Source organism: Trematomus bernacchii, unplaced genomic scaffold, assembly GCF_902827165.1.
Source record: "Trematomus bernacchii unplaced genomic scaffold, fTreBer1.1, whole genome shotgun sequence".
Lineage (NCBI taxonomy): Eukaryota > Metazoa > Chordata > Actinopteri > Perciformes > Nototheniidae > Trematomus > Trematomus bernacchii.
Window position 1 is genome coordinate 4,992,826 of NW_022987567.1, and position 14,390 is coordinate 5,007,215.

General features: G+C 39.9%; 1 protein-coding gene across 1 annotated transcript in view; it reads left to right on the forward strand.

Annotated features, from left to right (window-relative positions):
• Nucleotides 1-11,594, forward strand: part of sh3bp2 (SH3-domain binding protein 2) — a 12,150-nt gene extending 556 nt beyond the window's left edge. Inside the window, 12 exon segments of the mRNA XM_034125899.1 lie at nucleotides 1,097-1,236; nucleotides 1,366-1,468; nucleotides 1,918-2,035; nucleotides 2,416-2,483; nucleotides 2,605-2,690; nucleotides 2,773-2,850; nucleotides 3,501-4,215; nucleotides 4,321-4,444; nucleotides 6,407-6,462; nucleotides 6,748-6,823; nucleotides 7,135-7,194; nucleotides 9,132-11,594. Coding sequence (XP_033981790.1) covers nucleotides 1,097-1,236; nucleotides 1,366-1,468; nucleotides 1,918-2,035; nucleotides 2,416-2,483; nucleotides 2,605-2,690; nucleotides 2,773-2,850; nucleotides 3,501-4,215; nucleotides 4,321-4,444; nucleotides 6,407-6,462; nucleotides 6,748-6,823; nucleotides 7,135-7,194; nucleotides 9,132-9,269 — 1,762 coding nt within the window. The 3' untranslated portion in view covers nucleotides 9,270-11,594.
• The last annotated feature ends 2,796 nt before the right edge of the window (nucleotides 11,595-14,390 follow it).

A 14,390-nucleotide genomic window follows, 5' to 3' on the forward strand; every position in this document is an offset into this window, starting at 1 on the left:
GTGTTTTTTCCCTACCTAAATATGATTGGACAGCTGATAGCACTAGCTGAATCTGTCTACTAACTTTCCACATAATAACAATGGCACCTTTCATGTAAAAGCACAACTTGAAGTAAGGATAACCTGCTATAACTTATACCCTTTCTTCCAAATCATTAGTGTGTACAGTGCAGGGTCATTTAAACATGTTATTGAGGAGGTTCATTTCGCACAGCAGTATGCCTCTTTGTTTTTTATCTGGTGTTTCTGGTTCGATGTCATTAACATGCCAGACAAAAGGGTTAGTAAAAAAGACGTTCACTTGATCTAGTAGTATATCTGTGACGTCTGAGTCTGTCTTTCAAACTTGGGTTTCTTAAGGTTGCTGCTCTTGGAAGATGCACGCTTGCATATATAACAAGTGGATCTTCACCGTGGTGCCATTCATTGGTGTTTTGACTACGTATTGGTGTCTCAAGTTTAGATTTTTGGCTGTTGCAATCTTGGCTTTTTGGAATCAGAAGTGACTCGAGAGGAACCAAATGCTGTACAAGACATATTTAAGGAAAACAATTGTACAATAAATGTTTTTATGAACTGAAAACACACTGTAGAAAGTGTAATGTTCTTAGACAAAAACATGGAGTACACCAAAACACAACACTGTGGTGTGACCTGTCAATCACAAGGTGGACATGCCCTAAATCATACCCTGCTTTATAGTCTATTTGACTCTTAATGGGACCATTATTTACAAAATGAACATCATACTGTATTGAAGAAGACTTAACACTAGCAATTGAGACCATAAAGTAATGATAAAAATGTTTACTGAGGTAATAAATCAAGTGAGAAGTGGCCTCGCAGTTCACCCCTACAGGTTAGCTGGTGTGGTAATAGAGGGACAGAGAAATATCACATTGTTCTTATTTTATCAAACAAAAAGTTTGAACAAGAAACTTTATTTGTAGGTTTTCTTTTTGTTTCTGCTGGATTCACTCCCAGATTTCCATGTTTTTCTTGGACTCCTGAGGTGTCTCCACAGGTCGATCTGGCCCACCATTATTCAATAATAATAACAGCACTAACATCCTCTTATCTCTTTCCTCTCCGGTAGAACCATGTCGTCTCCAGAGATGTGCTGGCCGGTGCCGATGCGGGCCATCGGGGCTCAGAACCTCCTCACCATGCCGGGAGGAGTTTCCACCTCAGGTTACCTCCACAAGAAGGGAGGCAGCCAGTTCAGCCTCATGAAATGTGAGTTCATAATGAAAGGATTACGTGTGGGTGGACAGAACATGTGAAACAACAAAGAATGATTTCATAGTTCAGTTCAGTTTCATTACACATGTGGTAGATTGTTCTCAATAGTTTTCTGTCTCTCAGGGCCTCTGAGGTACATCATCATCCACAAAGGCTGTGTGTACTACTTTAAGAGCAGTACCTCTGCCGCACCACAGGGGGCTTTTTCTCTCAACGGCTACAACAGGTGAGGGAAAATCACACACACAACAAGTGTCACAAGCTTGTGAGTGTTTCCTGATATGAATGTACACATGGTGGGAAACACCAGAGAGTTTGTTAATATTCAAACCAGAATGATTGGCATCTTGTACATCTGCAGGTTTTACGTCAGCATGTGTGAAAAAGGCGTTAAAGAGGAAACAAAACACATTAAATGAAATAATGACTCAACAAGTACTTGGCCATGAGATGAGATTTCTAGCTTTCAGAACTCCTTCTCACTTACAAAAAAAACCTCAGTAGTAAATCTTTCAAACAATCCTCGCAGATGACATCTTTAGTTATACATCCATTTTCTATCCCTTATACGGAGTCACGTCAATTACGTTAATTCATTGTGATATAATACCTATTCTGTTAAACACTTGAAATGTTGCACATTTCTAAACACAACACATGTATTCTCTCCCACAGAGTGATGAGAGCAGCGGAGGAGACGACGTCCAGTAATGTGTTTCCTTTTAAGATCGTCCACTTCAGTAAGAAACACAGGACGTGGTTTTTCTCTGCAGCCGGCGAGGAGGAGAGGAGGGTGAGAACACACACACACACACACACACACACACACACACACACACACACACACACACACACACACACACACACACACACACACACACACACACACACACACACACACACACACACACACACACACACACACACACACACACACACACACACACACACACACACACAGTACAATGCACTTGTGCTCACATACGTTGTGTAGGTGTTTTTGTGTGAGTGAGTGTGTGTGTATATATATATATTTACACCAATTATATACACTATATATATATACAATACCACAATTGTAACACACACCAAGTCACAAACTCTCTTCTCATGAGCTGTACTATAATTATTCATACTAGAGTTCTTTAAACTATATATTTTTTTCTTTTAAAGAAATGGATGCGGCTCCTGAGGAAGGAGATAGATCACTATAACGACAGAAAAGACTCTCACACTTCAAGGTAACCTTTGCAAATCTAACGTGTCACGACAGGAAGTGTTGAGCCTTAAACCAATAATAATCCACCTTAACCCTTTTTCTGTTTTCATGTATTCATAATAACATTTTATTTGTTGCCATAGTGACACAGATTCAGATGCAGACAGTTTCTACGGGACGATTGAGAAGACCATGACTATTAGACACTCTGTGGACAACGCAGAAGACAGTAAGTCCACCGTTATGAATACAGACACACACATTATACCGGTGTGTTATTACACTGTTACATATTTTGTTTCTGTGTGCAGATTATGGTGAGGATGATGATGACGACGATGAGGAAGACTATCTGAGGCCAGACACTGACTATTCGCCAACGTCGACAGGTGACGCAACTGACCACAAACACACACGCACACACACACGCACACACACACGCACACACACACGCACACACACACTACTTATCATAGAAACTAGGAGTTCCTGGAAATGACAGCGACAGATAAAGGGAAATCATTTGGTTAAAGGAAGCTGTTGACAATAAAGGGAACTGCAATCAAGAGTGCACTTAAACACATTAAAACACACTTGCTAGATTTATTTTATATCTTATTGAAGCTCATATTTTTTTGTTTCAATTGTATTTTTTTTTTTTTAAACATCCAGGAATTTATTTTGGTTTATGTAAATATTTAGACTTTGGACTTTTGTCGGTTTAACGTGTCGGTAGTTAGTGAACCTGGCACACATCACTGACCACAAACACACACACATATTTCACATTTTCAGATTCATACCTTGTATTTTGGTGTGTACTACTACATATTTACATGCCTTTATTTCCTAAAAAACACATTAATTATTTTATACATACATGTGTGACTTTACATCCCGCACCAGAGAACCTTAGTCCACTCTGATTGGCTAGCTATACAAATAGGCTGCATCTATTGAATCTTATTCAGTGTGACTTAAAAAATGAATAACCAATAAACCACTTAGATTTTTACCTTTTCTTCTTTTACCTCTCCAGGTCGACCTGCTGGGCCCCCCCCCTCTTACCCCCCTCCCCCAGTGCCAGGTTTTAGTCTCCGTAAAGACTCCATTCCAGTTTTCCACAAAGGCCTGCCTCCTCCCATCCCGCCCCTACACAGAAACCCCACCAGCCCGCTCCCCAAAAAACCCCCGCCCCCTGCCCCGCCTCCCTCCATACTGAAGGACCCCAACAGAGGACCGCCCCCTCCTCTCCCCTACGCCCCCCACCTGGAAAAGTCCTCCACCGCCCCTCCTCCTCCGCCCCCCAACGCAAAGAGAACCATTCAGGGCAGGACGGCTTCTGTGGGTCAGTCCGGGACCGACAAGAGAGACAGGAGGTCGATGCCGGGGGTAACCATCCAAACCCCCGCCACTCTACCCATCTGCAACCAATTTGACTCCTTGATGGGCCTTAACGGTCCCGCCCACCGCACCTTTAAGAAGCCGAGCCCACCTCCTCAGTCCAATATAGGCCTCAGACCTGCGACGCTGGACTCTCCGTCCCTCAGCAAGACCTTCTCCAGTCACCCACCTCCGCCTAATCACCATCCCATCTCTCCTCTACTTAAAACTGGACAATTTACTAAGCCGGAGATACCTAAACCCCCTCCGCCAACACTTAAACCCCCTCCGCCAACACTTAAACCCCCTCCGCCAACACTTAAACCCCCACTGCCTGCAGCCAAGAACAAGCAGCAGGGGACCAAAATTCAGTAAGTCGGACTCACAAGCACAAAACATTCAACACAGAATCTCTGAGATGAACAAATAAATTCATCTGGTTCAGGGTAACTCACTAAGATGTCCTTTCCCCCCAGAAGAGCATCTCCAGACGGTCAGAGCTTCCGGTCTTCCGGCGATGAGGCGCCCTCAGAGTTCAGGAGGAAACTAGACTCGAGCAAACACAGCGGAGGATGTGAATCTGACGATGACTACGAAAACGTAAGGATAGTTCACAATACAGGACTTTAGCCTTGATTCTGCTAACAAATCACCATCAAACACTACCCTTGAATCGTTAAAGGTTTACACATAGATAGACAAGCTATTCATCTTAGACACATCACAAATACCTACCAGGCTAATGTGCCTGTCGGGAGCTACAGTACATTCAATGAGAAAAGCTGTATTTAATTGCACAATATGAATACTGAATTTGCATAGAAAACTGAATTTGATAAGGATCATTCGAACGATCAAATACAGTCAACTCACTATATCTCCACAGTTATTGAAATTCCAATTCAGAGAAAAAAAAGATTAAACGTTTTTCTTGTGTCTGCCAGTTTGGTTTCTATCTAACAAACTATCAAAAAGTGCATGTACCAGAGTTCTTTGAATCTGCACTTCCTCAATTACCACTAGTGTGTCTAGTAAATTACATTGAATGGCAAGAACTGAAACTGAACTGTGAAAACTCAATGTGAAAGTGCAGTGACGTGCGGTGAGGTTCATGGCTGGTGAGGCACTGAGTCAGATTTACAAATATTATATTTTGACCTTAATCGAAATATTTGGTTATTTTCAAAAGCTTTTTTAGTCTGATGCTTCGATTCATTTTAAACAGACTGTTCAACAAAAGGATACCCAAAATCTAAATATTGGATTGTTCTTTCTTAGTAAGATCCCATTTTCATTACAAATGTGGTCTTACCTTGACTTGAAGATGAAGTCCATGCTATCCTTCTGGACAACAATCTCTATTACTTTTTTGTAAAAGTCCTCCTTATCTTCCTGTAGTTTCAAAAGTCTAGTTTGTTGTTATGTCTACCGTCTCTGCGTAGAATTACAGTAGCAACAAGAACCTGTGGGCTCACGTGCGCCCCCTTCAGTGCGGCAGAGGTTATGGCTGCCTCCCCTGGTGCATTTTCATTGCCGTTGATACCAGCGAGCCTAAATATCATATATACGTGAAATAAGTTATTTAGAGACTATGGATGGCGAGGATAAATGTAATAAAGGGATCTACAAACATTACATTGGTGACCTACAGTGAGATGGTAACAGGCATGCGCTTAGGGCCCGCTTTCCAGCCAGTTTCTGTGGGGTGACGCATTCTGAGGTGAGGCAGATCTCATCTGTGCCTCAACTCAGCCCACAGTAAATGGCTTGAGCCCGCTCACAAAATAAGTGCCCGCGCTGCATTAGTGCCCGCGCTCCAGCAAGTTACTGTGGGCTTACGAGAGGCAGAGCACGCCCCTGCCTCACTTGTCATCGCTCCCGTAGCGGAGCTCGGCAAATTTGCTGATTTTGACTATAAAAAGCGATTAGAATCATACATAAATCACACTTACAACACAGATCAGTGGAGACATTTTATTATTATTACTATTTCGTTTTTCTTTAGTTGTTTTTCCGTTACATTGGAGTATGACAGGTGAGGCTCTGCCTCCCCTGCCTCCACTGACTGCACGTCACTGTGAAAGTGTATAATTGTGTGTGCGTAACAATCAAACACAGTTTTAGTTTCATAATATTACACTCAGTTTCAAACAAGAAAAACTGTTCAGAATCTTTTTTTGTTATGCAATGATTCAAGTTGAGCAATTCAACTTCAAATGAAACCAAATCAAAATCAGTTTCTAGTGAGATGATGTTGAAGCACCCTGAGGAAACAGGCTTTAAAGAGTAGAGATGTGTTGAAACAGCCTCATTGCTACTCACCTCAACAAGGATGACTACACACATGGTATTAGCTCATCTCCTGTCACACTTATCTTGCGTATTTTTTCAATAGAAAACGTAGTTTGGTGACTAAATATCGTCATTTGGGATTCCACAAAAACAAATCATTAGACACATGTGCATTTCTCAATCTCAAGCTCTTAATTACTCCTATTTGAGCCAATATCAGTTATAAACACATAGTTAACAGTGTGTTTAACTATTTGTGTGTCTCTGCAGGTGCAGATTCCAGACTCTGTGTTCATTGATACGACAGAAACCAGCGTCATAGAAAAGTAAGACACTTTTTTTAATATAAAGCTGTAATATGAAATGTCCTTATTGCAAGCCAGAGCTTTTGCAGAACATGTATGCCTCCTGGTGCTTTATCTTATGTACTTATTTAATTGACATAGTATTTTGGTTATGTAGTAGTTGCTATAAATGTTGTTGTTCAATCCTTCTTATTTGGGGCACCAGTTCCCTGCAGTTCACGCTAATGCATTTTCAAAAAGAGGCTCAATATGTAGCTTATATCTGTGATGATGTGTCCTTACAACCTGTAATGTGTGTACCTGCAGTTTGTTCAGAGAGAGCGCTGTCCACCCCCAGGACGGACTGTACTGCATCAGAAACTCAGGAACAAAAACATCACAGGTATAAAACGTCCCTGTTGTAGTATACTTCATGGATCAAATTATACAAAATGTTTCCTGTCCTCCACTTCAGAAACTAGAGTCGATACATATTTGAAACTCACTTCTGATCTTTTAAAATGTGTGTTCAAGCAAACATTACATTACACTACATTAAGGACTTTTTTGTTATAAAATATCAGCAGTAGTGTGGATACAGACACCTATGTATATTAAGATACCAGAAATGTTACACTATATCAAAATAATATTGATATATTTCCCAGTCCTTATAAATAAAACCTAATTGAATAATTGTGCTGTGTTGTCCAGGTACTGGTGGTGTGGGATATCAGTACAGGCAAAGCCAGGAACTACAGACTGTTTCAAGAGGTAAGAGGCCTACTGCTCTATTTAATATATATTCAACATCAACTGTTTCCATAAAATGTGAAATGTTAAACTGAAGCACTCTTTTGTGCACCAGTTAACCCTAAATTAAATACAGAGTTGAACACCTGATCAAATATATGTTAAAAGGTCTTGAAACTGCTGTCTTCTGTGATTATTCTGTTAAGTTTCCAAAATATTCCCTTTATGTTTGTGTTAAATATTTGTCTATGTTGATTTTTTAAACAAAGCCGCTGCGATGCAAGAAAAAGAAAAAGACTTAATCTGATAATTGAAGAGTAGGTTTAGATAAGATTTACCATATGATCCCGATTTTGGAAGTTGTTTTGTCACAGCAGCATGAAAACAAGGCATTGTGCAAGGAATACAAATCAAATAAAATAGAACATTAACATAAATATATACATATCAACGTTGAAATATATATATTTTTCATTTTTCATTTAATCATTGAGCAGGGACAATGCACATTAATGAACATTTAAAACAAAAAAATGCAAATAGTGTAAATATGCCGGCTTGGAGCTAATTTCCATCCGCAGTCCCTCACATAAAACATTTAAGAACATGACAATTATACACATAGCAAAGACAAATACATGATGTGCAAAAAGTGCAAAAGAGCAAGAGCAGCACACACAGGTATTTATCACATGGTGATACAATATAGCAGCAACGACATATAAAGTGCAAGAGGAGATACCCCTGTGTTAAAGTGCATTTAGCGGTGATTGCACGTCTGTTTGTTTCTTAAACATTCTTTGAGTTGACCTTTGAAGCTATTGAGAGTGGGACAATCCCGTATATCAGTTGGGAGGCTATTCCACAATGAGCTGCCTTTAACGGAGAGGACATTTTGTCGTCCAAAAGTGGTCCGTCTGCGGTGGACTTCACAGTCTCCTCTGGTTTCCGACCTAGTGCAGCGTCCAGTGTGTTTTTTGTGGATGAATTCCCCTAAGGGAGGGAGGGGGGCAGTCCATGTAAACATTTATTTAAAAAAGCACATACTTTTAAAAGACTTACAATTGTCAAAACTCAAGAAATTGTGTTTTTCAAGGATGGTACAGTGGTGGTATGAATTTGGCTTTCTGTCAAACACCTTGATAGCTCTCTTGTACAGCTGTTCTATTAGTTTCAGGTTTGTGGCACAAGCAAACGACCAGTTTGTAAAACAGTATTCAATGTGGGATAGAATCATACAGTAGAATATCTTTATTGAATGCACAATATAAATATAATGAATGTGTTAGTTTTACACTATTATAGACCAACCTAATACAAAAAATGTAAACATTGGATACCTTATAATACGAGTAATTAAGGTTTAAAGGTCACCTATTGTGCAAAATCCACTTCTTCATGTCTCTTCTACATCAACATGTGTCCCCTCTGTGTAAAGAGATTCTGAAAGTTTCAGGAACAAAGATTCTCTCTCTTTTTGTCCTGATCCATTTCTATAAAAACCTGTCTGAAAATGAGCTGATCAGATTTTGGCCACTTTATGATGTCATAACATGTTTTGTCTTGTGTAACCATTAGCCAATCACCAACCAAGGTAACCCCCCCCCCCCCCCCCCCCCCCCAAACCCTATACCTGAATGTCCTCCTAGAGCACCATTGTGTTCTTTTTAACCAAATATCTCTCAGAGGGGCGTGGGGAGGGGCTCCTTATTTTCATCTAAAGTAACAGACTGAGAATCAGCACTTTGGAAACAGGGCTGAAACAGAGGGGATTATGGGATGCTGCAATGATCTGTTTGGTGTTTGGAGCCAAACACTTCAGAGACATGTTTTGTATATATCTGAGACCTGTAATATATTGATGAAAAACAGTATAATAGGGGACCTTTAAATAATGCAGAATAATAATGTGACATTCATAGTATTAAGTCTCCTGTTCACTGTGGGTGTTTTTCCAGGTGGACAGCGTGTACCTGGACTCTGAAGCCCCCTTCCCCACTCTGTCAGCGGTGATCGAACACTACTACAGCCACCCCCTGCCTCACCACGGCTCCCTGTGCCTGCAGAAGCCCTTCACAAAGACCCTGGGCCTCTGATCCACTCTGAACCACCAGAGGGGGCTCCGCAAGGGAAATCCATCTCTGACAATGGAGATAAACTCACTCTCACAGATGGAATAAGTGTCACAGATCATACCTCTCACTGTTCAGTGGAAAAGACTGTAGACTCCATGCAGCTTCACATTGAGAACAAAGGACAGTACTTTCTGAAACGGACTGCACGGACAGCAGTGATTGTGAATGTCAGTTTTAATAACAACAACTTTTAGCAATCAACAGCCAACGGAACATTATTTAATGTACTTTAACATAAACTAGACTCTTAGCTGAGCACAGCTAACCATCCTACAGTAAGCCTCTTTTGTGCACTGAAAACAAGACTTACTATCAATTATGTTGTAGAGGAATTTTAACCTACAAAAGATGATTTTATACATCAATAACTCACCTGGATTTGTATCTCGCAGGCCTTTTTAATTAGATTAAAAAAAAGATGGAATTAAATGGCAGCATTGTCTAATTACAGAAAACATCCTCCAACAATTAAAACCATACATTTACAAACTCTCCATTAATTTGCTTATTTTTTAGCATTTTTGTTAAATCCTTTATATTTAAAACACTTCGGACTTGAATGGACGAGTCTTAAGCATGCCAAACATTAGCCTATTTCAAGAAAAGTGTTTCAAATATGAACTCAAGGAAGTTTATTTTCTGAAAATGTATTTGGGAAGTAGTGCGAATACATGAAACTTGGAGAATACTACAAGAGTTGTAGAGTTTGTAAATGGATGTTTTGATTGACATTTCTACATGTGTTGATACCTTGTTCACAGGGAGGTAATCAGTGTACAACTCATCATGTTTGTGGCTGAAGTATACCCTTTTAAAAGAAGGATTTGAGTTATGCTGAAGATGCATAAACCTAAACATTTGATGTGAACAGTAAAGTATTGAAGCACAATCCAGAGCCAGTGTCAGGCAGACGGATGTTATGTGTTTTGTCCACAGAGGGGCGCTGTGACACCAAGTGACAACTATTCAATCCATTCAGGTTCATGTGGGAATCTGCCAACACTTGCAGTACAACAAGTCAAGTCCTTGCTTGTGTGACCTATTTTAGCTGCCAGAAGAAGTGCCAGAGCTCATACGACTGCAAAGGTGTTAATGTTTGTCAGAACTAAGTGTGACACAGTGAGACCATCCATACAGGAAGAGGTCGAGTCATGTGCTTTTTTTTTTTATTTTTAAGGACAATTATATCAAATCAACATTGCAGCATAGAAAAACATGTATATTTATATAATCTATAATTCAGTTTTTCTATGTCAGATATGTTTCTTATCGAGCACAAATAAGAAGCTCTGGATTATGTTTGAACAGGACTGACTTCCAGGCAGTATCTTTGTCATAAAGCTCAACTTGTTTTAATGTCTGTGGAGGATTGTGGGGGAAACTGACCTCTGAACACCCCTCTGAAGCTGTATTGTAGTCATTTGTGACTTGTAACACACTTGCCCTTAATCCCTGTGCCTTTGTTTAAAAGAAAGTTGCTCTAATGTCTTTAGAAGACATACATGTTGGCATAATAATACCAAATTCATTGATTTCCCGAATCTTATCCCTTTAAATGCCATGTTGTTGCTACTTTTTGCAGTATTTCAATGATTAGCCATGATTTTAAAGCATTTGTTATGCAAAAAGACTTGACAATATCATGTATGACATTGAGGCAGTCTGAGAAGAATATTTCAATCTGTTGGAAAAAAGTAGAAATTACAGTTTTGAAACCAATGCTTAATGTCGAACCTGATATAATAGGATTCAAATCACTTTCTGGAACAAATTACTCAAAGACGTGTCATCCCAAATAGACAAAGAAACCTCCTGTTTCAAAGGCATGAATAGAAGGGCACCAATGTCTTCATATTTCACAAATCTGACGCCTCTTGTCCAGACTTTACGCCTCTTATTAATCAGGTATTAATATAAACAAGCTCCAGGTGTGGAGCTAAATAACTGTAATTGTTTTTAAACCTCCCAAGGAGTGGTAACGGCTTAAAGTGTTGTGCTTTTCTTTGCAATTTCTTGGAAACATCTCACTGATTAACAAGAAATAGGACCAGACCATCAGTGGTGCTAAACGTCAGACTGAACATTAGGAATTGTTTCCCAAATGCAAAAATGTTCACATTCTGTATTAAGCATGTGAGAACAGCACTGACCTTAATGCTGTAAATCAATCTATATTTATATGTAAATGCTGTATGTACTGTAAAAAACATGTGTGTACAAATGTAAAAATATTGTTTTATACAGAAATATATGTATGAGAATGTATAAAGGATTACTCAAAGCCTTCTTTCATTACTGTTTTTGTTTTACTTTGAGGTTGCAGCTTTGTGAGTAGTGAGTATTGTAAAGAGAAAGTCACAGGTTTAAGGAATCATCCATGGCTCTCTTATCCCTTTCTCTTTATACTTCCATGGGGTTCATAATATTGCCCATGGATACATGAAAGGCGACCTTTCACTACCTGACAGCCACAGAAATATATCACTTTTAAATATTTTAGTACCAATCATGTAAAAGATGTCCACACTGTAAATCATTTTTTACGAGAGGAACCATTCTGGTGAGGTATTAAAGGTCCCCTATTATACTGTTTTTCATCAATATATTATAGGTCTCAGTTATATACAGAACATGTCTCTGAAGTGTTTGGCTCTAAATACCAAACCGATCATTGCAGCATTTCCTAACATTCGGTCTACCTACCTACGCTGTAAAACGTATTATCTCTTCGATTTACACGCGGCATCTATTGCACGTCTGTCCGTCCTGGGAGAGGGATCCCTCCTCTGTTGCTCTCCCCGAGGTTTCTCCCATTTTTCCCTTTAAACTGTGGGTTTTTCTCCGGAAGTTTTTCCTTGTACAATGTGAGGGTCTAAGGACAGAGGGTGTCGTATTTCTCAAACTGATATGCTGAACAAACTGTGCTGTTGTATTAGCTGTAAAGTGTCTTTACTGTAGGGTATTTTATTATATGTACAGCACTTTGGCTCGACCAAAAATCGTTTATAAATGTGCTATATAAATAAAACTTGATTTGATTTGATTTGATAATCCCCTCTGTTTCAGCCCTGTTTCCAAAGTGCTGATTCTCTGTCTGTTACTTTAGATGAAAATAAGGAGCCCCTCCCCACGCCCCTCTGAGAGATATTTGGTTAAAAAGAACACAATGGTGCTCTAGGAGGAGATTCAGGTGATAAGGTGGGGGGGGGGGGTTACCTTGGTTGGTGATTGGCTAATGATTACACAAGACAACAAATCGTTATGACATAAAGTGGCCAAAATCTGATCAGCTGATTTTCAGACAGGTTTTTATATAAATGGATCAGGACAAAAAGAGAGAGAATCTTTTCTCCTGAAACTTTCAGAATCTCTTTACACAGAGGGGACACATGTTGATGTATAAAAGACGTGAAAAAGTGGATTTGGCATAATAGGTGACCTTTAAGTCACGGCAGATCTCCCTTTCCTTTCTATGCCACCTTCACTAAGGCTGAACATGAGGAAGCAGAAATTCTCGAGAAAGTAGACGAGCAGCTCTCCTCCACAGAGAGATGAAGAGCTCCCCCTTTGGCTACACACGTCTTCAGAAATCTGGCCCAGATCTGGCCATGATTAAGTATCAGCTTTCAGCCGGTGGTGAGAGTCCCCGCTGCTTCCTGGTGAGATGAGGAAGTGTTTGCATCTGTGGGCTGTGTACAGTCCTCTGCTTCATAAGTGACGCTTCTCTGCTGGATTTCAACACACAGAGAGACACATTTGATCCATGATGAGATCAAGATGAAAACCCTGCTGGGGCCTTGTTTTATGAACCATCTGTAGCTGAGTTCCTTCCCCCGTTTGTATTCTAAATGAATCTCTGCTTGTTTTTATATAACCAACTGTATAGCTGCTGTTTCATTGAACTGCTGGAAGCGTACTTAACATGTCTCTCTCTGCAGGCCAGCTGTGAGAGACTCTGCATGGACCAGCATGACAAAATAGTCATTTGTGTGAAGCTTTAACTCTAATATATAGCCTTAGCAAAAGCAGAATCATCTTTGTGACTATGTACGCATATTATAAGAACATTAAATAGCTTGTTACATGGAAACCATCTTCTTCTAATCCCTCATGACACTGCCATTGGATAAACAACATTTACAGGTTAAAGGGGAAATCAGCATTATAGGGCTCCCTTGACAGAAACAATGTGATTTTTCCATTGGATTTCAAAATGTGCAGACAAAAAGATCTTTGGCAAACACATTTATGATCATACACAATTTTTTCAACTGTATTTGTCAGGATTTTGGTGTTGCCCTTGTGCTTTTGAAAGCCTTCCCCAGCTGTGTCTTGTTTGTGTGATTACTCTTTTGTGTATATACCTGTAGGCCTGTCTTCCATTGTGTTCTTTTTTCACTTTGTTGTCAATTTTTCCGCGATATGGTTCGTTCTGTTGCAGTTCCTCGTTTCCTGTCCCCGCTCATTCTGGATTTTCCTTGTATAAGTATAAGCCTCTCGCCCATGAGAACATGCACATTTATTTTTGCATTGTGATACTGTACAGCTAGTGGGTAGCAGAAAGAAAATAGTTCCTACATTGAAATCGTCTCTGTAAGCTCTGTGATTTCTTGTGTAACCTGGTCATGATTTCTGTAAAGACACATTGCTGTTGAGTTTTTCAAATGCATTTTTCGGCTGCTTTGAGCACCGAAAGCCCAGTGCCATAAAGTTCCATTTTTTTTGGAGAGAAGGCATAAATCTCAATATGTACGCTTGGCATCTCACACCAGACTATCTAGATTGATAAATGGCACTACAGGCTAGAAGAACTATGACTATTTGAATTTGGAGTGTGTTTAACATGCATGTGGGGGGATGTGGCTTAAATGGAGCCATCTGGTGCTGTAAATGTGCATTGTGGGTTTTGTGCAGGATGACGCCATGCAGTGACATGTGTCTGCCATGTTCAATTAGAGATCATTGACAGCACACATCAATTAGCCTTTCAAATTCAACCTCTCAGTTTGCAGCCCCGCAGACTGGTTACATAGTGGTGTGCAGAGGGGTTTTATTTGAAAGCATTTTTTTAAATGGGTATCT